Source organism: Anguilla rostrata, chromosome 15, assembly GCF_018555375.3.
Source record: "Anguilla rostrata isolate EN2019 chromosome 15, ASM1855537v3, whole genome shotgun sequence".
NCBI lineage: Eukaryota > Metazoa > Chordata > Actinopteri > Anguilliformes > Anguillidae > Anguilla > Anguilla rostrata.
The window spans coordinates 4,513,795-4,537,866 of record NC_057947.1 but is presented as its reverse complement, the minus strand read 5'-3'; the positions used below and the strand labels follow the sequence as shown (position 1 = coordinate 4,537,866).

General features: G+C 46.3%; 1 protein-coding gene and 1 long non-coding RNA gene across 7 annotated transcripts; one reads left to right on the top strand and one right to left on the bottom strand.

The window, feature by feature from the left end:
- Positions 1-6,307: 6,307 nt before the first annotated feature.
- Positions 6,308-19,499, bottom strand: LOC135241376 (transcription factor Sp3-like). Of its 6 annotated transcripts, none has more exons than XM_064311694.1 (7): positions 19,340-19,499; positions 18,959-19,044; positions 18,688-18,783; positions 16,725-17,898; positions 13,692-13,881; positions 10,332-10,528; positions 6,308-8,333 (listed from the first exon to the last, which is right to left on the bottom strand). In XM_064311694.1, exons 1-7 carry the CDS (start codon positions 19,344-19,346, stop codon positions 8,023-8,025), a joined length of 2,061 nt encoding a protein of 686 aa, XP_064167764.1. In that variant the 5' UTR covers positions 19,347-19,499; the 3' UTR covers positions 6,308-8,022. The 6 variants fall into 6 exon arrangements, with proteins under 6 accessions (XP_064167764.1, XP_064167765.1, XP_064167766.1 ...); XM_064311695.1 differs by having other exon boundaries at positions 18,688-18,774; XM_064311696.1 differs by having other exon boundaries at positions 19,167-19,488.
- Positions 18,821-23,848, top strand: LOC135241378 (uncharacterized). The gene is made up of 3 exons (XR_010325982.1): positions 18,821-18,991; positions 21,699-21,834; positions 22,440-23,848. It is a non-coding gene; the product is annotated as an uncharacterized LOC135241378 (long non-coding RNA).
- The last annotated feature ends 224 nt before the right edge of the window (positions 23,849-24,072 follow it).

Below are 24,072 nucleotides of genomic sequence, written 5' to 3'. Positions count from 1 at the left end.
TCCAGGGGGTCATACTTGCGCTCCCTGAGGTGTCTCCAGCTGTCGTGGAACTCCTCGTTCATACTGTACACCACGTCACTCAGAATCTTCCCCCGGCACCCCCCCAACTCTATTTTCTCCAGCTTAAGGAAGTCCAGCGCCGATGTGAACAGCTCCTGCACACAGGGAAAGAGATAGCATGGAGTCAGGAGTCATGGTTATGAAAGAAATTGCATTTAAATGTGCCATCTTAAATAACTGTTAACCACAAGAACATGCGATTGCAAAAAATGTAAAATGAATGAAACTTATATATGCACACGTGCCCACACACACGTGCACACACAAACATGCCCAATTGACCCAATCCTGATGGCCTCATGCCTCACGAAATGTATTGAAGAGCACAGTGGTAATGTACAGAAGGGCTCAGTGGTAATGACACAGTGGTAATGGGCATGGTGGTAATGACACAGTGGTAATGGGCACAGTGGTAATGACACAGTGGTAATGGGCACAGTGGTAATGGACACAGTGGTAATGGGCACAGTGGTAATGGGCACAGTGGTAATGGGCACAGTGCATGTCCTTCACACCTCAATCATGAGCAGCCTCTGCAGGATGCAGTCCGTCCTGTGGAACACCAAGCTGGAGGGGAAGTCCCAGGGTTTGACCTCCGCGTCCCCCCCGTAGTACTGCCCGATCTTCTCCCTGTGCTGGTGGAAGCTCCGTTTGAAGCTCCTGATCACGTGGATGGTCCGCTGGACCCGCTCCACCCCCTCCTCCAGCTCCATCTTAAACAGCTCCTCGGGAATGAGGTAAGCAAAAGCCTGCAGAGAATAAATTAACTCCATCTGCTTGGCTCCAAAAAAACATCCACAGCAGCCCCCAGTTCCCCTGGATCCCAGACTGTCCTGTTCAAATCTCCTCTTCCTAATTGAATTACGCCTTCGCTAATTGTCATGCGCTCTATTATTGCACTCGTCATTTTCCAAAAAATAGTTTTTGGAGTTGACAAGTGATCTCACATTAAGCAACTGTAACCCCAGTGCCTGCGTATAATTAACTCAAAACATGGATTATCACAGCAGGAACATGTTTCACGTGACATGTGACGTGCTACAGAAAATGAAAACATTATTTGATCTGACTGATCACAGGTCCTGGGAGGGGAATGTTCCCCAGTGCCGTGCACCTTTTCAATCAGCAGGTTGCAAAACTCCTGCAGGAGCACCACCATGTGTCCCGGGGCGCAGTAGTATTTGGAGTGGCTCCAGATCAGACACAGGGTGTGGAAGAGGGGGGCGATCAGCGGCTCCATGTCGATGAAGCTCCGCTCCTCCAAGCGTGCTATGTGCCTTTTCAGAGGACGCAGGTGCAGCTCGATGTCCACTGCCTCCAGAACCGCTTTGTGTAGAGACAGAGAGAGAGAATAACTGCCCCCTGAACCACTTTGTGTAGAGACAGAGAGAGAATAACTGCCCCCTGAACCACTTTGTGTAGAGACAGAGAGAGAGAATAACTGCCCCCTGAACCACTTTGTGTAGAGAGAGAGAGAATAACTGCCCCCTGAACCACTTTGAGAGAGAAGAATAACTGCCCTAACTTTGTATAGAGAGAGAGAGAATAACTGCCCCCGAACCACTTTGAGTAGAGAGAGAGAGAATAACTGCCCCCTGAACCACTTTGTGTAGAGAGAGAGAGCATTACTGCCCCCTGAACCACTTTGTGTAGAGAGAGAGAGAATAACTGCCCCCTGAACCACTTTGAGTAGAGGCAGAGAGAGAGCATTACAACAGCGCCGAACCACAAGGTCACCCCAAATACAAATATGTGCCAGAGTTTCCACAAGGTTGCCTGGGCCTGATGAGGCTCATTCTACATGTAGGAACGTTCATCTCTCGCCCTTGACCTTCCGCAACAGGTACTTGAATGGCAGCTCCTCAGAAGTGATAGTTCAGACAGAGAATACTCTTTGAAAAACACCATGACAAGAGGAATGAGCACTGAGACCCTTAATAAGGCCCCAATAAGCGCTGAGGTCAGGTGCTAACCTTGGTTCACTTTCAAAATGATGTCTCGGAAGCTCGAGTAGTAACTGCTTTTAATCCTCTGCAGAATCTCCACGATCTTCTCCACTTTTGGATTCTGGATCTGATGCAAAAACACACAGAAATCCGAGAACCAAATCCACAATTCAGCGGGAACGAGTCAATCAATCAAATCAGTCAATCCACAAATCAGTCAAATATACGGTGAACTCCATAATGTTTGGGACAAAGACATATTTTTTCATGGTTTGGCACTGTACTCCACAATCTTAGTTTTGTAAGCTAACAATTCACAGGTGGTTAAACTTAAGACTCGGCTTTAAATAAAGAATATTTTTTTATACAGCAATCTTTATACATAGCCCATCCCCCATGCCTGAGGACCATAATGTTTGGGACAAATGGCTTCACATGTGCCACCAAATGTATCTAGTCTTGATTCTAGGTTTTTGATTGCCTTTGGAGTCTGTTACTGGCATTTGTCAACATGAAGACCAGACTTGTGCCAATGAAAGTCATCAGAGTGATGGCAAGAGCAAAATATGGAGGCCAAAGGGAACTGCCCAAGATCCCAAGCACCCAGCCCCCAAAATAATTGGACAAATTAACATTATATTAATTTGTCCAATGATTCTGCTCCCCTAAAATGAGGAACTATGTATAAAAACGTCAGCAATTCCTACATGGTACACCCGAAGAAAAATAAATACCCGGGAATTAAAACTTACAGTCTGTACATTAACCTCATATTTGTTGTTTTCTTTCAAATATATTGTGGCTCTGGAGTACAGAGCCAAAACCACAAATTTTGTGTCACTGTCCAAACACTTATGGATTGCACTGTACTGTAAGGACTGGAAACATGCGCCAACAAACACTGCAGTCCTCCAGAACTGGATTTACATGTCCCAAGTCCAAAAGGAGACTAATAAAGTCATTATTTAATGTACAACAAAATAAGTTTTGAAAGCCTATAATTGTATAGCAGGCTGTGTCCCACCAGAGTCCTGCTATTGCACCTGTCTTTGAATGCCCAGCAGGTTGCCCCTCTGTGTCACCCAAAAGTCAATTTCGGCACTGGGCCCAGGGTGATCCCCCTGTTGCAGCGCTCGACTGGAATCCTTCTTCAGGACGTCCCAGATCTGGTGCGTCCATTGAATGACCATGGTCTCAATGGAGTACAGCATGGTACGATCCACTGACCAGCCGGTAGGGCTGTGGGCACAGACAGTCCATTCAGCGGATAATATACACAACGTTACACTGTGTGTAGTGTGTGGGCGTGCCGTAGAAATGATTACTATCATGAACACTAGTGGGCAATGTGTGCGTGTGCTATAGAAATGACTAGAATCATGGACGCAGTGTGTAGTGTGTGGGTGTCCTGTAACAATGACTACAATCATGAACACTGTGTGTAGTGTGGGGGTATGCAGTAGAACGGCAGGCCCCTAGGAAAGCCCTGACCTGTGGAAGTCCTCCTGCATCCCGGCCCTTTCCACGCACAGCGGCAGGGGCAGCAGAGTCCTGCCCTCGGACCGGCCTCGCAGGGTGACCAGCTGGCTCTTCAGCTTCTCCATGTGCTTGCAGATGTCCTCAGACACCACTCGGGGCCAGCTCCTGTGGTTCCTCCCGTTCACCAGGACAGAGACCAGCACCTGGCCCGCCGGAAACAAGACCGCCACTCACAGCACACTTCTGCACACTTAGCTTGCTTTACGCATCCACAAAGAAGCAAAAAAACATTAGGCGGAATTCTCCATTGGTGCAGAGGTTACCATAGCAATGATCTCATGCAACAAGATTGCAACTATCGCCACTAAAGACAATCTACTAGTTATGAGTCTGCAGTATTATTGAAAAACACGACCAGGTCAAAACCTAGTGTATGGCTGGACCTAACACACTTCATCCGGCGACCAATGGTGTAACTTCATCACTCACTCACTCAGTCACAGACATTCGCGTTTGTAAGGCTGGACCCGCCGTTGCGGTCCAGCCAACAATAATGGTGAACTGCAAATAAATACATGCACCTGCACTGGACTGAGAGATACAGGCTTGCTGTAAACCCGGGCCGCCTCTGCACCCTGTATCCCTTATCGAAAAAACCGTCTAAGGTTACCTCAGAGACGAGAACAGGGAGCTGCTCCAGGGGGTGGCCAGAGACCTCCCCGAGCCGGAGCTCCGCGCGGAAGTTGGATTTGGACACTTTTGCACCCCCTTTTTTCAGGACGCACAAAAGCTTGGTTTTCCACGGCACTGGGGTCTTGGAAAAAGCAAATAATTGTGTAATGCTTTCAACGTTGAAAGCACTGGAAATAAGCGATAACTTATTTCAGTTGAAGATACGTCAGATAATTAGCATAAGCAAAAACTTGAACTTTGCAAGAAACAAACTCACTTCATATGTAAAGTTTATGCGTCCACACAAAATGTGAAATGTCTCATATGAGCCTTATAATACCTCATCCTCAAATTTCAAATCTCACCATTTCTCAGAAAAGCTGCCAGTGCATTTGAATACAAGTGAAGATAGTCTCAAAAGTCAAAAACGTTCACTTACAGAAATGGGACAAACTTTTAAGTATGTGGACTTTTTTTGAAGTGAGAAATTCATTTCTCAGCGATGTACTTACTTTTTTTTGCAATATCAGAAAGCAGCAGTAATTTGTATATTTGTTCATGAACTGTGAAGTGTTGCAGTATTTTTGATGTATTTCATTGAAACACATAATCAACATGTTTCCAGGGGTTCTGAGCACTTCGTGTTGACCTATCGCAGTAGCGAATGCAACATGATGCAGCCTGGAGGTACCGCGCTCACCTGCTCGTCCGCTGCGTGCAGAGTTCCCCCGGGCCCGCTGAACAGCACCAGGAGGTCGCAGCAGCCCTTGTCCAAGAAGTCCAGCAGCACCTTCTGGTTCTCCTCGGAGGCGATGAAGCGGTTCCACTTGTCGGTCTTCAGGCGGAGGGAGACGAAGGCCTGCTCCCGGAGGAAATCGATCCGCTCGTCGACCGCCGCGCCGCTCTTCAGGGGCTCCTGCGACACCCGGACTCCGGTCTCGGCCATCGTGGCGGGGCGTCCTCACACCGGCGGTGGGGGACCGAACCTCACCGCAGGAGACGGTGTTCACACGTCCGTCTGACCTCACCCTCCTTCGGTTCCTCACACAGGTGAAGCTATGTTGACATTCAGGCTCCGGCCAAAACCAGTCAGAACCAGGCTGTACATAAACCTGAACCAGGTGGAGACTCAAAGCTCCATGCCTTAGAGGACCAGTCCTCCTTCTCCTTTACGTCTTCTAAACCTCACCTTTTCAGGGGTACAACAAAACCGAACTCTTCTTTCTGCCTGCCCTCTCTGCTTGACCTTGTGGAACTGATACCCCAAGCAAGAGTCAGGTGGCCTGGTGCCATAGCAACGGACAAAGGGATGTGACCCCTCCCCTGCCTCTGTACCCAAGGCCTTCAGTGATGTCACTGTCACACCACCGCATCTAACACCAGTCCCTTCTGAAACCTGAGCCCACTGCGCACAGGTGCACCGTCCCACCTGGCAGCAGATCTGTCCGTCAGTCACATCAGCCCCACGGCTCGGTCCGTTACCCCCGAGTGGCCCAACCTATTAACACAGGGCTAAGCTACTCTACTGCCCCCCAGTGGCTCAACCTAGTAACACAGGGCGAAGCTGCTCTATTGCCCCCCAGTGGCTCAACCTAGTAACACAGGGCTCAGGTCTTCTACTGCCCCCCAGTGGCCCAGTCTAGTAACACAGGGCTTAGCTGCTCTACTGCCCCCCAGTGGCCCAGTGTAGTAACACAGGGCTCAGGTCCTCTACTGCCCCCCAATGGCCCAGTTTAGTCACACAGGGCTCAGCTTCTCTACTGCCCTCCAGTAGCCCAGTCTAGGAACACAGGCCTTAACTCCTCTACTGCCCCCAAGTGGCCCAGCCTAGCAACAAGTGGCCCAGCTCAGTAACACAGGGTTTGCCTCCTCTACTGCTCCCCAATGACCCTAACAGAGTTATAGGGTGTTTAAAAGACCAAGAAATTTGAAGATTTCATACATTTCAGTTGATCCAGGAAATTAATTTTCATTGAAAAACGCCCAGTATATTCTAACAGGATTTACCAATTCATTCATTGTATTTAAGATGCTTCACAGGAAATCACACACACACACTGCTTTGCATTATACAAAACATAATACATTATTCGATGTTAGAATTGTATAATAAAATAAGTTTTATTCAAAAAGTTGCCAACACGATCAAATGAAATGTCAAAATAGTGTTTTATTAATGACCGCTTTGGGTTTAATATATTTCAATTACAAGGTAGAGTCTGAGTCTCAGATGGCCTTATGAGTTACATTGTAAAATATTGTCTAACTTTTTTTTTCTTTTTTTTTTTAAACAAAATCCCAGTCACTGGAATAATCAACTCCAGCAACAAGATTGTATAGCACTCATAAATCACATACTTCAAATCTTACATTACACAACCTGCATAATGAATGCCGGAAACAATTCTATATAGAAAACAAATGAAACAAATAATATAGAAATACATTTTTAAAAAAGAAAAAAAAAGTACATTTTTTTTTGACAGAGCAAAAAAAAAAAAAAAAAAAAAAGAGTGCATAGACTACACACACTTTCCTGGCCAGTATATAAAAAGGTAAGTTTATAAAAAAAGATGATTATTATTAAACGGCAATTGATTAGTATAGTACAACAGTGCCAGTAAGAAAACAGTACCATCTCCAGAACACTGGGGGGGAGACACCATTTCACTCACATTAAAGATCCTCTGAGTGATGTCACAGCCTGAGGGTCTGCCATTACCCCACTAATGGGGGGGGACGAGGACGGGGGGGGGGGGGGGGTGGGTTAATAAAGAAAAAAAGGAATATTAAGACCCTGACAAGTATACCATGACACAGTATGCAAGAAATAGACTCTTCGTTTGGTCCTTCACCACGTGATCTCTGAACACGTATTGGCCGGGAGGTGCTGCAGGGGTTGATTCTTGTGACCGTGCGATACAACATTTATTGCATGAGCAGGTCGTTCTGAAAGTTTGGCAACTCAACCCTTTTTGCATGGCTTTTTCATATATAAAGTAGTCGGAATTTAAATGCGATCCGTTCGAAAATTAAAGTTTTTACAAAAGTGAGGACGGGCGCTCGGCCCGGATACCTACAAAGAAATTCAAAACGAGGAGCTTCCGATACGACAAACGGCTGCGAGCGTTCTATAAAAAGCATTTCCGCCAGTAATGCGTACGACCGACCCAATCGACGGGAGACTTACAAACGGGGGGAAAACGAAACGGTTTGCAAATCACATGATTGTTTTCCCGTTACCACCCGCCAAATTCCTGGTTACGACCTAACCGGTGGCTAAACAAAGTTCAAAACAAAAAGAGCTTCGGCGAGTCCCAATCTGACTCGCGCGGACATAATTAAGAAGCATAATTACCCTTGTGTACAGTCATAACCCGCTATTACCCCTGTACGCACAGTCATAACCTGTAAATAAACACGTTTGCATTTTAGCAAGCACGAGTCAGTGCCTGAAAAAGACGATTCACGTTTTCTGTCAACAAGACTCACTGTCGCCGCGTTTCGCGTACAGTTCCCCAAGAACCCGTTCGCGGTATAATCAGGACGACGTTTCTCCAATTTCCCTCTTTTCTGTACCATTCATTTCCTTTGTACAAAAAAAAACATTTTATTCAGAACTATTATACATTGAATTGTAGTAGCTAAAAATACATGCAGCTCCACCAGATTATAGTACAGAGTATGATACAAAATAAGGCATTTGAGTGTGTCATTTTTGCCCCAACATTAAAAAGACTGCTAATGATAATAAACAGATAATTTCTTTTAAAATATATATATTTATATATATATTTATAGATATAAAAAACAGGGGGGGAAAGCGGGAGGGGGCTGAGGAGTCGCGGCGACGGTCGCCACGACGTTACTCCATGACCTCGCTGGCGGAGACGGTGACGAGCTGTAAAGGGATTTCCGAGTTGGACAGAAGGTCCTGGGCGCTGGCGGAGTTGGCGGCCCCCAGGCCCGCCACGGAGCCCGGCTGGATGTTGGTGAGGATGAGCGTAGTGCCCCCCGCCGTGAGGATGCCGTCGGGCGACGCCGTCTCCACGGTGGCCATGGCCACGCCCCCAGAGTTCACGCCCTTCTTGTTCTGGTGCGTCTTGATGTGCTTGGCCAGGTGGTCGCTGCGCATGAAACGCTTGGAACATTCCGGGCACACAAACTTCTTCTCCCCTGCAACGGAAAAAGACACCGCAGGCACTGAGCAGGGACGTCAAAAAAACACGAAATGATTCGGTTACATGCCTCAACTCGGAAAGTATTTTATTAATATATATATTGTTTTGTCTTTCTTTTCTGTTGGGGGGCGGGGGGGGTGAGGCGGTGTTGGGGTTCCCAGTGTGAAACTTCAGCATATCTTTAAGCGTGCTGAACATCCTCTCTGTAATTCGCTCAGAACGTCTCTCCGGGTCAGAGACGGTTGTCGAGGTGCTCTGTATCCACGCAGGCAACGGAAGGGTGCTTGGCTCTGATGTGATTATGCTGTCTGCTGGTTCCACGCAAATTTAATCACTAAAAAATGACGACCGAAACAGGATTACGTGATAAACGATGACCCCGTTTATTTTTTAGTCCACCACTGCCGCTCTGTCATTTCACTGTGTAACATTTGCGCTTCCTTGATTTATCGTTTAGCATGTTCATTTTGCTCCTGTCAAGCAAAAGGCCACACCAACCAAATAGGCTTTCTAAGAGAGGCCATGATGTGACATGCTTGGCAGGGGAAAAAAAAGAACAATCCATTCATGTTTACTGGATGTTGATGACAGCCAATCAGCAGCTGGACTACGCAGCTTCCATGAGAGGGTTTCGTGAGAAAGCAGAGCAAAGACCGATCGATACATCCAGCAGGAAAACGCTAAAGACAAGATGTGCAATAGTGAAGGCGGGGGGGGGGGGGGTTTAGTTCTCAGAGCTGTGACATCTCAGAAATGCTTATTTTTAAAAGACGACAAAGACCAAAAACGAGCTTTTCACTGTTCGCTGAAAGTCTGTGCCAACACAGACAGGAAACATCAGAAATCTTTTTTTTTTTTTTTCCAACATTTGACGAAATAAGAATATTTAGCACTCAGAATGTGAAAAGCTGCATGCTGCAGTTCTACCCTTCTCAAGTGGCCATATCTGAACAGAACCAACACATAAGAGCTTGAAAGAAACAACGGGGACAGTGAAAATAATTTTTAGAAGGTGTCAAATTAGCATTTAACATATTAAATATTAAAATATTTGTTGACTAAAGATAAAGATTAAATGGCATTTCAAATTACCAATAATGTCTCCTTTGTTACATTTTGAGATGACAATTCATAATAACAAAAAGCTGAATTGTAAATTATACAGCATAAAACTGGCTTCAACTTCATACAGCAACGACTCAGCATACATCTGACAGACTGATGTAATCTCAGGCAAATAGAATAATTTGGCTCACTCCAGGCTATAACTAAGAATGGGTGAGTCCATTCATAATTTCGTGAATAATTTTGAAAGAGCAACCAAAAAAAAAATTTTCTCCACATTATTCTTATTTTGGATACATCCAATATTTTGCCAGCACTTTTACATAAGATAAAGCATTGCAAGCTCACTGCATGGACCAATTTTCCTACTCATATCTGGAAAAACTTGCATTCTAGAAGAAGCAAAAAGCAGGGCAACTGAAAAATCGTTAGGGTACATCTCAGACGCAGAAGAAATTTGTACCACATTAACTCTGAAAAATAAAGCTTTGATTTTGAAACTCACTGGGTATGTTTGTCATCATTTATTTCAAAGTTGTTGCTGCAATTTCATTGCATTTAGGTGAATATGAAGGGTAAAAATAACCCTAAAGCTACTATGTAAGGAGTGATATTGTAAACCGTTAGATATTTTGTCAATCTTTCTACAGGAAAAGTACAATTTCTCGGTGTTGCACTAAAATAAAACTTAATCTTGCTTCATGTAGCCCAAAAGGGACCACTCATTTGAAATGCGTGCAGATTTCAGAGCCTTCTGTTGCATTGCACACAAGATATTAAGGAAAGCTTTAAGATGCTCTTAACAGGCACGGCTGTGTTTCTGGTGTAAATTATAACCGTTAGACGGTAAGAGATGAACACCATTGCCTGGACCCTGGTGAGGAGGGGGTGGGGGCGGGGCGGGGCGGGGCAGGGCAGGGCGGCGTACCTGTGTGCGTCCTCCGGTGCCTCTGCAGCTCGTCGCTGCGCGTGAACCTCTTCCCGCAGAACATCCAGGTGCAGACGAAGGGCCGCTCCCCGGAGTGCCAGCGCAGGTGGGCCCGCAGGTGCGACGTCTTGCCGTACACCTTCCCGCAGCCCGGCATGTGGCAGATGTGCTGCTTCTTCTTCCCCATGTTGGACCCTCTGAAAAACACAACACACACACAGCACGCAGGCACGCACACACAAACACACACACACACACGGCACGCAGGCATGCACACACAAACACACAGGCATGCGCACACACACACACACACACACACAACACACACACACACGGCACGCAGGCACGCACACACACACAAACACAACACACACACACGGCACGCAGGCGCACACACACACGCAGGCGCGCACACACACACACACACAAACACACACAAACACAACACACACACACACACGGCACGCAGGCGCACACACACACGCAGGCGCGCACACACACACACACAACACACAACACAACACACACACACACGGCACGCAGGCACGCACACACACGCAGGCACACACACACACACACACGAGTCAGGGCAGGCGGCAGGAGGCCGGGCTATTTAAAGAGAAACAGACCCCAGGGTTTGCCATCTACACTGCACTGCACTACGCTCCTCTGGGTTTTTCGGCCAAACATGAACTAACCTTGTTTCCTCTGACTACCAAACGAAGCTGCAATGATAAACAGAAGAATGCCATTACAGCAGCATTATTTCGCACTGGAGATCAGGGACTCTGGAGTCTCATACTGCACAAATGGGGCATTTTAAAGGCAAGGGGTCAAGAGGTGTAAAAAGAACCAGATATTCTATCACTGTAAATACACTAGACTAAAAAGAGGTACTGCCGAAATTTAAGCTGGTACAAAAAAACTGGATATAGTCAGAAGTTCAACTGGACGGTAATGGCTTTCGCAAGAGACTTTTACTGTAAGTGATTGCCTACATAAAACCAAACTGGTTTGGATTGATTCACCACAAGAGTCCTTAACTTTTTCCTTTATTATGAAGCTACTTTTCCATCTGGTAACAAATAGAAGCCGTTCCTCATTTACCTGTTCCTGGTGAACCAACCAATAACATGCTACCAGCATAAATTTGACAGCTAAAGTGATAGAAGTATGTCAAACTGCACAGACAGGACTTGTCAACAAACGTCATATATTACTCCAAGCTAGCCATGCAGCTAACTATTTAGGCCAAGTGATCTACGCATGAAAAATTAGCCAAGCTTGTCCATACAACAGCCTCAATGCAACAGCCTAAAGGTGCACTTGCATGCCAGTGTAAAGAGAGCGGCTGCTAACTGGCAAGCTAGAAAATGTTGGCAAAGAGAGATTTGTTATTAGTGTTCACTAAAATACTGTGTTTTACACTAATTATTTTGGTATTATTATCTTAACTGTATTTCAAGAAAGACTGACCGTTTATCTTGAATAAACAACTCAACTTGCTTATTTAGCAAGCTTAAATGGCAATATTGCACTTAATGTTGAGCACCTAGCATTATGTTGGTTTTCTAGGCTCAGTTTTGTACATTTTTTCGGAAAGACCCGTGACACTTAACTGCCCTCATTACAATGCTTCCCAACTGCTCTCGTTAGGATACTTCATAGCTGCACTCGTTAAGACACTCTGTAACTGCCCTCATTACAATGCTTCCCAACTGCTCTCGTTAGGATACTTCATAGCTGCACTCGTTAAGACACTCTGTAACTGCCCTCATTACAATGCTTCCCAACTGCTCTCGTTAGGATACTTCATAGCTGCACTCGTTAAGACACTCTGTAACTGCCCTCATTACAATGCTTCCCAACTGCTCTCGTTAGGATACTTCATAATTGCACTCGTTAAGAAACTGTAATTACTCTCGTTACAATGCTTCATAAGTGCTCTCGTCAAGGCAGACGCCCAGAAAAGAGCAGAGCAGCAGTTTAAACAAGAACAAAGTTCTGGAGAAAGTAAACGCAGCTTAGAGGACTAACTAGCAAGACACCGGGTGTAAAGCAACTAGCCAGCTACAGCCAGTCATTCCTATGCTGTGGCTAACTAGGGATCAGCAGCCAGTGATTCCTGTGCTGTGGCTAACTAGGGATCAGCAGCCAGTGATTCCTGTGCTGTGGCTAACTAGGGATCAGCAGTCAGTCACTCATGTGCTGTGGCTAACTAGGGATCAGCAGCCAGTGATTCCTGTGCTGTGGCTAACTAGGGATCAGCAGTCAGTCATTCCTGCACTGTGGCTAACTAGGGATCAGCAGTCAGGCACTCATGTGCTGTGGCTAACTAGAGATCAGCAGTCAGTCACTCATGCGCTGTGGCTAACTAGGGATCAGCAGTCAGTCACTCATTTGCTGTGGCTAACTAGGGATCAGCAGCTAGTTGATGTCAGGCTCCACACAGTGATGCAATGTCACTGGCTTGGTGGCTAGCTTACACCAATGGCAAATTCAGTCATACTCCTGATGCTTCAGTCCCAAAGCCGTCAGGCAGCTGCAAACTCCCTTTTCAGAAGGAAGAACGCAGTGTTTTCCTCTTTTACCCACGGCCATCCACTTCCCCCCCCCCCCTTTACCTCCCCAGTTAGGACAGCCCAATCCTGCTTAGCCTCCTCTGCAGATTTAGCCCAAAGAACAGCCTGTACTGTGATGTCAGACACTGCTTCCAATCACACCGCAGTTTGCGAGTCGGGCTGACAGACATGAGTTGGACACAGACGCTTAAATAAGAGCGTATGAGATGCACCCATCTTGGCAGACTGAAACCCCCATCCCTGGACCACACTCGAGCCAATTACACATTGCCCTGTGGGGCTGCTGGCCAGTCAGTACTGGATAATACCACACCACAAAGCGTACTCATGCACTAGAGCAGTTCCTTAACAGATACCAGACAACAGAGCATACCCATGCATTAGAAAAGTGCCTTAACAGACACCAGACCACAGAGCATACCCATGCACTAGAATAGTGCCTTAACAGGATGAGCCAACCAGAAGTGCCTCTATCTTGTTCTTAATTGCCTTTGGTATTTGGTCAAAGTCTGACTGTTTCCAGTTTACAACCAATACAAAATAAAGCTCTTTGCAACATGGGATTTACAATGACAAAAATCTATTTCTGGCTGTTTTAAGAGCTGTGACCCTTACACCTGAAATGAGCGTCAATGTTGAAGAGTAAACTGCACTGAATGATGAAGGAACATGTATACATTGTGTTCCAGGCGTTCGGTAGCCACTGGTGTAAAGCAGTGGGAACTGGGTGTGGCCTGCTGGGTGTGGGCGGGGCCTGTTGGGCGTGGGCGGAGCTCACCTCCCGCCGGCCTCCTTGCAGTTGGGGCAGGTGCAGGCCACGCGGCGGAGGCGCTTGCCCTCCTGGCCGTGCTGCTCCATCTCCTCCTCCACCAGCCGCACGCGCAGGTGCGACAGGTCGCTGGGGTTGAGGGTGGAGTCGCTGCTCAGCTGCCACTCCTCCGAGTCGGGCTCCTCCTTGATCTGGATGTCTGGGGGGGGGGGGAGGACACGGACGGCTGAGCCTTTCAGAAGCTCCAGGCTCACTGACACCTTTGTGTAGGAAAGATGCAAACGGACAAACTGCCTCCAACAACACGGAAGAAACATACAAATCTGCTGCAGCGACGGGCTGAGGAGCTTCTGCTCATTCAAAGGTGCTGATAAGACAGCCAATTAGCAGCAAGGTCGCAAAGTTTCCATTGTAAGTGTGAGATGTGTTTTTGGCAATCACATTAGAAGCTGAAAGCCCTCGCTGTTAAGTGGACATCATATCAACAGCCAATAGGTAGGAGTGGTATTGTTTTTTGTTTCTTTTTTTTCCCCCTGGAAGCATTTTACGTAACCTGCGCAGATGAAACAGAGGTTACGTAAAAAGGCGGCGACAATTGTCATCACACTCAGAAAAACCTTTGACAATCATTTATATGGCTCATTACCCGGGCCAAGTTACAAGTAAACTTTAAACAAAACGCATACTTTGTCTAAGACAGCGTTTCTCAACCCTGGTCCTGGGGACCCACTGCCCTGCATGTTTTAGATGTTTCCCTGCTCTAACACACCTGATTCAAATGAATGCTTCTGCAGAGCTTGATGACGACCCATTCATTTGAATCAGGTGTACTGGAGCAGGGAAACATCTAAAACTTTTAATAGCAGGAAAAATATATTTGATAATCTTAAATCTTATTGGACCAGAGATAGAATACACCTTTTAAGACATACAAATATATCATTATGGTAAATATATATATATAAGCTCAGCAAAAGTGAAAACTGAGCGCACACCTCCTCTATCAAGGCCAATAAGACTCTTTGGGCTGCTGTAACCTAACCTATAAGAGTCTCAAAAGAGAGTGATGTAACTCTCCACTTAGAGTCCTCAAACACGTTTACAAGCTCCACTTATAAGACATCCTCAAAAGAAGTTTGACTGTAACCTCTCACCTTATGAGTCCAAAAGCACATTTACTAACCCCCCACTTCAAAGACCTCAAAAGCGTTGACTAACCTCTCCACTTCATAAGAATCCTCAAACCGTGAAACCTCTCCACCTTATAAGAATCCTCAAAAGCAGGTTTGACTGTAACCTCTCCACCTTATGAGTCCTCAAAAGCACGTTTGACTAACCTCTCCACTTCATAAGAATCCTCAAAAGCACGTTTGACTAACCTCTCCACTTCATAAGAATCCTCAAAAGCACGTTTGACAAACCTCTCCACTTCATAAGAATCCTCAAAAGCAGGTTTGACTGTAACCTCTCCACCTTATGAGTCCTCAAAAGCACGTTTGACTAACCTCTCACCTTCAAGATCCTCAAAAGCAGTCTGATAACTGTCCACTTCAAAGACCTCAAAGCACGTTTGACCTAACCTCTCACTTCTTAAAATCCTCAAGCACGTTGACAACCTTCCACCTGATAAGAATCCAAAAGCAGTTTGACGAAACTATGTTCAGATCCTCAAGCAGGTCTGACTGTACACAAGCACCTAACTCCTTATGTCCTTACCTGAACTGACATCTTAAATTCTCAGCACTTGTTCCCCAAAAATACCAAAATGATGCTTCTAAACACAAGATTAGTTTTTTTTAAATAATGCCAAAACCAGACCAATATCCAACCGACAGCTCAAACAACACCACTTACTGTAACTGAGCCCCACTGGAACGATTTTCAATTCATCACGCAAAACCGCGCGGCCAAGAATTGAGAAACCCCGAGCTAGAGGCCGAAACGATCGCGCTGGATACAAAAGGCTCTGTGTGCTTCACGAAAACAGATGTGCGCGGAACACGAGCCATATGAAAGCACCGAGTCTCAGAAGACCCGTTACACCGACCGGCATCGCAACTCCCTCCAACAAAACACACAATATACGAAACTGCAGCGGAACCCACACCGCACAGAGTCAAGGGTTCGCTCTCCGACAGGGAAACGTGAGCCACGACCCGAACCCAGGGACACATCCCTTCCAACAGTCACTTAAGACTCAAACAAAACACTACACTGGGTCTAAGCAGTTTTGCATACAAATGTTCAAAACGTGTATTTCAAACTAAAGGGTGAGATTCTGCATTACACTTACTTGCTGATTCTAACAAAGTTGCAGGACTCCAGCACTTAAGAGTTAATGCAACAGTACACACATTACTGACGGAAAACTCACTTGCACCACAGAAATAGCAAAGTTGTTGCCGGTCATCCTTGTAAAACTTAATACGGCCTACATTCCATTAACCCATTAACACAGCTAGATATTTCACTGAAGCAAATTCAGGTTTAGTAACTTGCTCAAGTGTGCCAGAGCAATGCCCCAGCCCGGTATCAAACCAGCAATCCCAGTTGCAGACCCACTACGCTGCACTGCTGGGGGTACGACTACGGTGACCGGAAGTAAATCTGTTTTCCCTGTAGTAAATCAGCAGGCTACGGCGGCTGACGGGAGCAAGTCAAATTCACGCCTGCGCAAAAGAGCACAGATTTCCGGTCACTGTAGCAATACCGGCAGCTGTCCATGCCTACAGTCCCTACTAAGAAAGAAAGGGAGCGCAAGTAGCTTGTTCACCATTACATTACATTACAGGCATTTAGCAGATGCTCTTATCCAGAGCGACTTACACAACTATTTACACTGCATTTTACATCCAGCGGGAGCAATGCAGGTTAAGCACTTTGCTCAAGGGCACAATGGCACTGTCCTACGCGGGAACTGAACCTGCGACCTTTAGGTATACAAGCCCAGTTCCTTAGCCATTATGCTACGCTGCCGCTACACCGTTCTCCGGCTGGCAAAGCCGGGCCGTGCGTGAGGACGAGCCCCGGCCCGAGGCCTACCTCCGGGGCTGCCGGTGTCGTCGCCCTGCTGGAACTGGATGCCCGTCTGCACAGAGTTCACCGTCACCGTCTGCAGGCTGGGGATCTGGCCGGCGGCCAGGCTGACGGGGGCCGAGCCCAGCACCCCGCCCTGGCCCAGGGACACCGTCTGCACGGGCGCCAGCGTGATCTGCTGCGCCCCGCCCGCCCCCTGCAGCTGCAGGTTCTGCAGGTTCTGCACGCCCTGCACCTGGAAGGTCTGCCACTGGATCTGGCCCGACGGCGTCAGCGTCTGCGCCTGGATGAGGAAGGTGCCCGGGTTGAGCAGCTGCAGGTTCTGCACCTGCTGCTGCTGCTGCTGCTGCTGCGACACACCCTGCGCCTCGCCGTCCTGCTGCAGCTGCAGCACCTGCTGCGCGGAGGACAACGCCGGAACGTTCTGGACCTGGGGGCCGTAGCCCTCCGGCTGACCGGCGGTGGCCTGGGTCAGCACCCCCGTGCCGTCTATCGTCTCGGGGAGGCGGGAGGAAGAGGAAGTGGCGGGCGCGTACATGTCCTGGCTGTTGGCCGAGAGCGCGTGCTGCTCGCGCGCCTTGTCCGAGCCGTCCGCCATGATGAGCTGCCCGTCGGGGGTGACCCCCGTGGCTATCGTCTGCGCCCCCGACAGCCCCAGCGAGTCCAAGTCCACGCTGCTGATGGGAACGAAGGTGATGTTCCCCGGCAGCCCCACAGGCACGTTGGCGACGACCTGACCCTGGTTGCTGTACGTGGAGCCGCCGATGGAAACTCCCTGGATCTGCTGGGATATGAGGTTCTGTGTGCTGGTGAGGATGTCGGCGGAGGCCCCGGAGGAGCCCATGCCCTGACCCGCGTCCTGCAGGATCTGGATCTGCCCCGAGGCCTGGCCCAGGGAGGACCCGTCCACGGCCGAGGCGAAGCCCATCTGTCCGTCGTGGATCTGCGGGATTACCTGGTACTGAATGTTAGGCACTGCACCGGCGGACCCGTCCGCCCCCGACGCCACGAAAATGGGCTGGCTCTGCAGGTTCTGCAGAACGTACTGTCCGTTCGACGTCACGATCCCCGCGTTCGGAATATGCACCACGCCCGGCTCCTCCTTGACCGTCGCCGTGGGAGTCAACACCTCCCATCGTTCTGACGTCCCTGTCAACTGTATGGACGTCAGGTCCGTCGTCTATAAAAGTAAGTACACATCCACGGTTAAAACTGCTGGCCAACGGTCATGTAATTTGTGAACAAAAAACACTTTTCGTCACGGAAAGTAGATGCTTTCCCCCCATAGTTCAAACACAACAGTATACAGATTTCAGGACATGGATATTTCTGAAAGAATGCACCTTCAGGATACAGATTTTATCAACAGAGAGGTGAATGCAATATCATCTAGCGCTTTTGTTTTAAAAACAACCACGCCGGTATTCTCTCACTCTCGCCAGGACAAACTCTAGGCAGCAAACTTGAAATGGACATTAGATTCGGGAAAGCCAGCTACACTAAGAGCAATTATCAAACCGGGACTGCGGTGAACATTTCCCTGCAGAAGGAGAAAAGCGTTAGATACATTTTGTAACGGGGCATGGAGACCTTGGGAGAAACCCTGACATTTGAAGTTCACACGGTTTTTATCCTTTCGGGTCGAATGAGTTAGTACATATCGAGGCCGCCACACAAAGCGATAAAAAAGAAAAAAATCGACTACAAAAGTCAATGGCGTCTTACGTCAGATTTACCCGATAAGAAAAATCTTTGTCAGAACGCTCCGGCACCGAACTGATGATTATGTCAAACCTCTGGGTTTGAGTGTCCAAGCTTGGCGGCGAGGCTTTGTTAGACCTCACTATGTACGGCGATAAAGTTATTTCGGCGCTACGGCCCACTCTGCCGACACCGCTCCGCGCGCTTTGCCAATTTGGGCTATGCTAGATCTAAATCTGCTGCGGTTCTAGCCGAGGTGGTGACTTACCACGCCAGCGGCACCACCGTTATCCTGTCCTGTCGACGGATACCCGATCTTGCTGCAGGTAGCAGCCAGCAAAGCGAGCGGTGACGGCTGAGTGTCCTACCCACAATGGGCGGGTTTAAAAAGAAGAAAGTGGGTGGCCGTTAGTCCGGAGCTACACAGGAAGTACGACTTTTTTATCAACATCAAAATTTAAAACGTGTGAACTTCACAAAACACCACGCATTTACAACAAACCCGGCGGAAGAGCAAACTGGGAAGCGGGGAAAATGACCTTGTCTCCGCCGCCGCTGTGCTGAGCCTGCAGGTAGTCCGCGTCCAAGGCAGCCATTTCCTCCTGTTTCACTGGCTGTTCAGGGGCTACAGAAAGGCACAGAGAGATGAACGGAGCAAAACAAACCTTTTTCTCCAGTTTCAGCTTGACAAAACCGTACAAAACAGATATCGAACTACGACATAACACCATAAACTCCCAGACTGACCTCCATTGCAGCAGTCTGGAAGGGTTAGATGCGCAGCAAATGTTCACTTTTGTGTTTCGCTAAACTACTGGCTGCGCTGGAAGAGATTAGCCACAGACTCAGCTAAAGCTAGCTGCTATCTACAGTGCACTCATCGGCGGTGCTATGCTTCAATCCGGTTAAATATTACGTACCAGTCATAGCGTGAATGGCTTTAATCGGGAGATTTTCAATTTATTTAAACGCCAAACATGATTATTTTAATCAAAGGCGGGCTGCGATCGGTGGTTCGAGTGGATTTTTTCTATTTTGATTGACGGTGCGGGAAAGACAAAAGGTGGGGCTTCCACCTTGCGTCACGCACAGGAAGTCCCGCCCTCCATCTCTAAGGCGATTGGGCATCTCGTTTAATTCCCCGATTTATCAATAGTCAGACAACTTGTCTGTCATATTGTCCAGTTCAGTGTTTCCTGTTTGTTAATTCACACAAGAGTCTGTATAAAATAGCGGAGACGCTACGCTGGGAGTGCTGTAGTCAAATATCAGGAAGTACTGTTAGTTCACAAAGCAATTCAGCCATTATTGATGTTGTGCAGAGACGAGTTACACATTACTGTTATTTATGATCCAGTTCATTTCCTTTCAGTTCAGCAACGATAGCTGAGGTCGCTGTCAATCTGATAATTTGACCATAGCCAACTGCGTGTGGCATATACTGTGCTAAAAATGTTTGTTTTTGACTAGATTGATAATTTCACAGCTATCATTAGTTTAGTTTTTCATTGGTTGTGCTATTTTGGCAGGGTCGAGAACAATGGTGCTATGATTCAATACGGGATGTAGTCCTGCTTGCTGCTTAGCTCCAGCTAGTAGGCTAGGGGCTGGCTGTAAGAATTTCATTTAGTACCAGAGAGTTGTAGTTCTGATATCGACAGCTTGCTTATGCTGTTCAGGTAGGTAAGAGGAAGTGGTTTAACAGAAAATGTTCCCATAACCGCAGACTGTATTACTTTCCGAAGCGAACAACGTTCTTTGGTTGCGAAATAGTCAATATGTTGCCCGTCAATGCTGTTTACACGTTGTTGAAATAATATTGAATTATCATCATTATTATCATTTATGATGTTATTGTTCGAGGAGTATCAATAATTGCGATCGCGTACAGTTTGGGGAAGGGGGGGGGGGTGGGTGGGGGGCGGTGTTAAGATTTAGGGCCACCAAAGTTCTCGCCTGCATTTCATGCGTCCTTCAGCAATATGTCACTACACTTTGATCCCAGGTACTAGACTATTATCACATTACACCTCCCCAGTCAACCACATTGATAAGTTGATTGCCACTTAAGGATGACCGAAGCACAGACGTGGCAGTAGAATGATTTTTATAGTTTTGTACTATGTCAGTACCACTCCAACATTTCTGCCAAATGAAGACAGTGATATTGGGATGACATCCAGGTTGAGTGAAAGGTCAAAATTATTTATTAGGAATGTGAAAAATTGTGACGTGCAGTGCCGTGAAAAAGTATTTGCTCCCTTCCCAATTTCCTGCAAATTTTGTCACACTGAATGGTTTCAGAACTTTGGACAAAATGTAATTTTGGACAAATTGAAACTGAGTAAACACAAAACACATTCTCCAAGGGCACAGTGACAAATGAACCAGGAAGTCGCAAAAGATCCCAGAAGAAGATTCAAAGAACTGCAGGCCTCTCTAGCCTCAACAGACTGCTTGTGCAGAATGTAAAAAAAACAATTATGTTAACTGAACTGTGACTGACAATAACGGTTTCTAATTGTGTAATAGTTTTATTCACATAACACCTCTGAAATTGTAGTTACAAGTAAATTGAAATTAACTTTTAATTGGCTTAAGATGATTCAGATGAAACATTTAGAAACATTTTGAAAAATAGGTTTAAATTTATACTGTTTTAGAAATATACCTAGTTTGCTTGTGAAATTTGTTAGGCCTAACAATTTGTTTAGACTCATTTGCATATCACACAAATACAGCAAATTGATTGGCTTACTGAAGCCATGTTTTGTCATTTACACAGCGACCTTATTCAACCTATGCACTTATTGTACATCGCTTTGGATAAAGAGAGTCTGCCAAATACACGTAGCGTAATGTCATATAACTTTAAATAAAAGCTGTATAACGCAAAATTGCATGTCGCTATGTTCAATGGCCTCAATTTTATTAACGCAATTTATATACATAGTTTGGTTAACCCAGTGTAGTTGATTTTATTGGTTCTTGAGTTTCTATGTCCTTGAGGTGACTTTCTGCATAATGGCGACTATGCATGTCATAGTCCTGTGATCAACATAGTGAATTTCTTTTATTATTCCTGTGGATTCTACGCATATTTACAATTGCTTGGACTCCCTAATTAATTCTGGATAACACAGTATTTTTCCACAGCATTAGTTTTCTTACAGAAAGGATAGACAGGATTGTATTCAAAGAGAAGTATCTCAGTGTTTTGTTCATCTGTCCTTGCCCCTGGTGTAAGATCTTTACCACTTGTGCCTTCTCAATCAACAGCAGGACAGAGTAAGGCCATTTCCCTCAACCTGCAATTCAAACCTGGGCCGTTACTGCAAAAGCACTCAGGGGTTCTCATCTCGTTCTCTCTGGTGGGGGATATTTCCAATCGCTATGCTGTCAGTCCGAGTGCTGGGTAAGTATAGGTCTGTATGAATACCACATGGCTGTGAGTCTCTTTCTGCAGACTAGGAGCTAGTTTATCTGCAGCCTCTTCCACATATCTATCCAACTTAAAAAAAGATCTGACATGCAGCCTCTTCAATATAACTATTCAATTTTATAAAGGTACACGGTTTGCTGTGGAGTAAGTGTGGCACACATTCATTTCAACAGCAACCTGCAATAGGCAACAGTCCAAGCCTACACAAAAAAATTAAAGTGGGTTCGAGTTCAGAGAACTCATATTTTTTTTAGTTGACTACTCAAAATCTTGTTTTTGGTGGTTGTTATTTATATGTAAAAACTAACTTTAATAGTACACTACATGTTCAATTTTTTCCAATATTTTTTTCTGTTAAACGAATAAAAAATCAATAAAGTAGGACAAGTACAGTGAGTTTGCGGTTAAAATTAATTATGGAGATTTATACTACATTTTAAATCCACACCATTTTCATTGAAAATTGCTGTAGTTAAAGCCTCCCATCTTTCCCTCTCCCGCCAAAGTTATTTAATTTAATGACGTCTTGTATTAAGACCACCTATTCATTTACCTTCATTTTGTGTCCTCCTACACAGGTTCAGCTCTGCACATGGACAGGAAATGGCGCCTTCCTGATGAAACGGTCATGACAAAGCCCTTTGTTTCCTTAGGCATGATCAGCTGTTGTTTGAGTTGAGAAGCGGCTCCCAAACAAACTGAAATGGCATGCAAGTCATCCTCAGTTCAGTTAGTGGCGTCACCATTTTTGCCGTAACGGTGGTCAGACTAACAATCATTTTAAAATGACTACTTATCAAGGTGAACACGAGCACATTCAGCACGCACTATTACAGTATTGTGTCGATTTTCATTAAGGAAATATCACGAATATTAGTCAGCTGTTGGGGGACCTCAATGCCCCCTGGCTTAGTAACAGTGAACACCCAGAGACATGTCATATGCCATTCCCCCTTTTAGTGAGCTGATGCAGTAGGTGTGTTTGTTCCCTGAAGCCCTAGACAGCCCGTGCACAACCCTGGGGCAGAAGGCTAAAGGTTCAGGCATCTTGTACATCAGCTTGTCAGCACACTCGGTTTACACAGTCCTGCCAGCTGTCATCAGACACAGCTCCCAGCAGCCTGGCATCACAGACCAGTGTGCAGTCTGCGTGGATGAGGCAGCGCGCGGCTGGCCAGTGATGTCGCAGGGCACCTGGCAGGAGGGCGGGGTCTTTAGCTCTTACCTGCGTAATCTGTGTTCACTCAGGGGGGGTCTTTGGGTCTGTCTGGCGTCATCAGCCGCTGCGTTTGCTCACGGGGGAGGGGTGTTGAGCTCTTTCTGCCGTCGTCGGCCTCTGTTCACACAGGGGGGTGTTCAGCTCACAACTCTATTGTTGGGCTCTGTTCACACAAGGGGGTGTTTAGCTCATAACACTGTTGTTGGTCTCTGTGTTCGCACAGGGGGGTGTCCTGCACTGTGCACCGAAACAGCTATGAACCATCTATTTTATTTATTTGTGGATTTTCTGTTGAGGAGGCTTCACCCTCCCTTTTGTTTTGTGATTGGTTAGATGTTGCTTTGATGTTTTTTTTTTATGCCAGCCCGAGCTTCAAAGCAAAGTGATGCAATTCAAGCCAGAGACAGGCCTCCATTAAAAACAAAGGCTTCCAGCATGCGGAATGCTTCAGTGAAGATCCTTGTAAAGGCATGGTTAGAGTCCTTAAAATACCAACACTGATTTCTGACACCCCCGTTTCATCTGTAACAGGGCTCGCTGACTGCTTTACTCAAAAGAAGGCCTGTGGTCTGGGATGCAAAGAGGGTCCAAAGGCAAGGAAAAAATATATATATATTTTTCAGTATCCATCAGTAGTCAGAGGTTTAATATCCAGCTCAGAAAGTAAAAGTCCTCCCCAGGATTTTATCAGGTACCCTGGATTTGCCAGTTAGCACAATTCTTCTGCCAGGTGGTTGAACTAATGAGTTAAATCAGCTGGCTGAGTTCAAGGGTCCACATCTGTCAGTAATGACCACTTACTGATCAATACTTATAGTGTTCGCTCCATTGCTTTCAGTGATAAATTCACTGAAATAATAAACACTATAAATTTACCAGTAAAAAAACAAATAAATAAATATATATATATATACACACACACACACATGCTCAAAACATTTTGGAAAGTTTGAAGTTCTAAAGGAATAATGTAGAAAAATTCAAGAATTCAA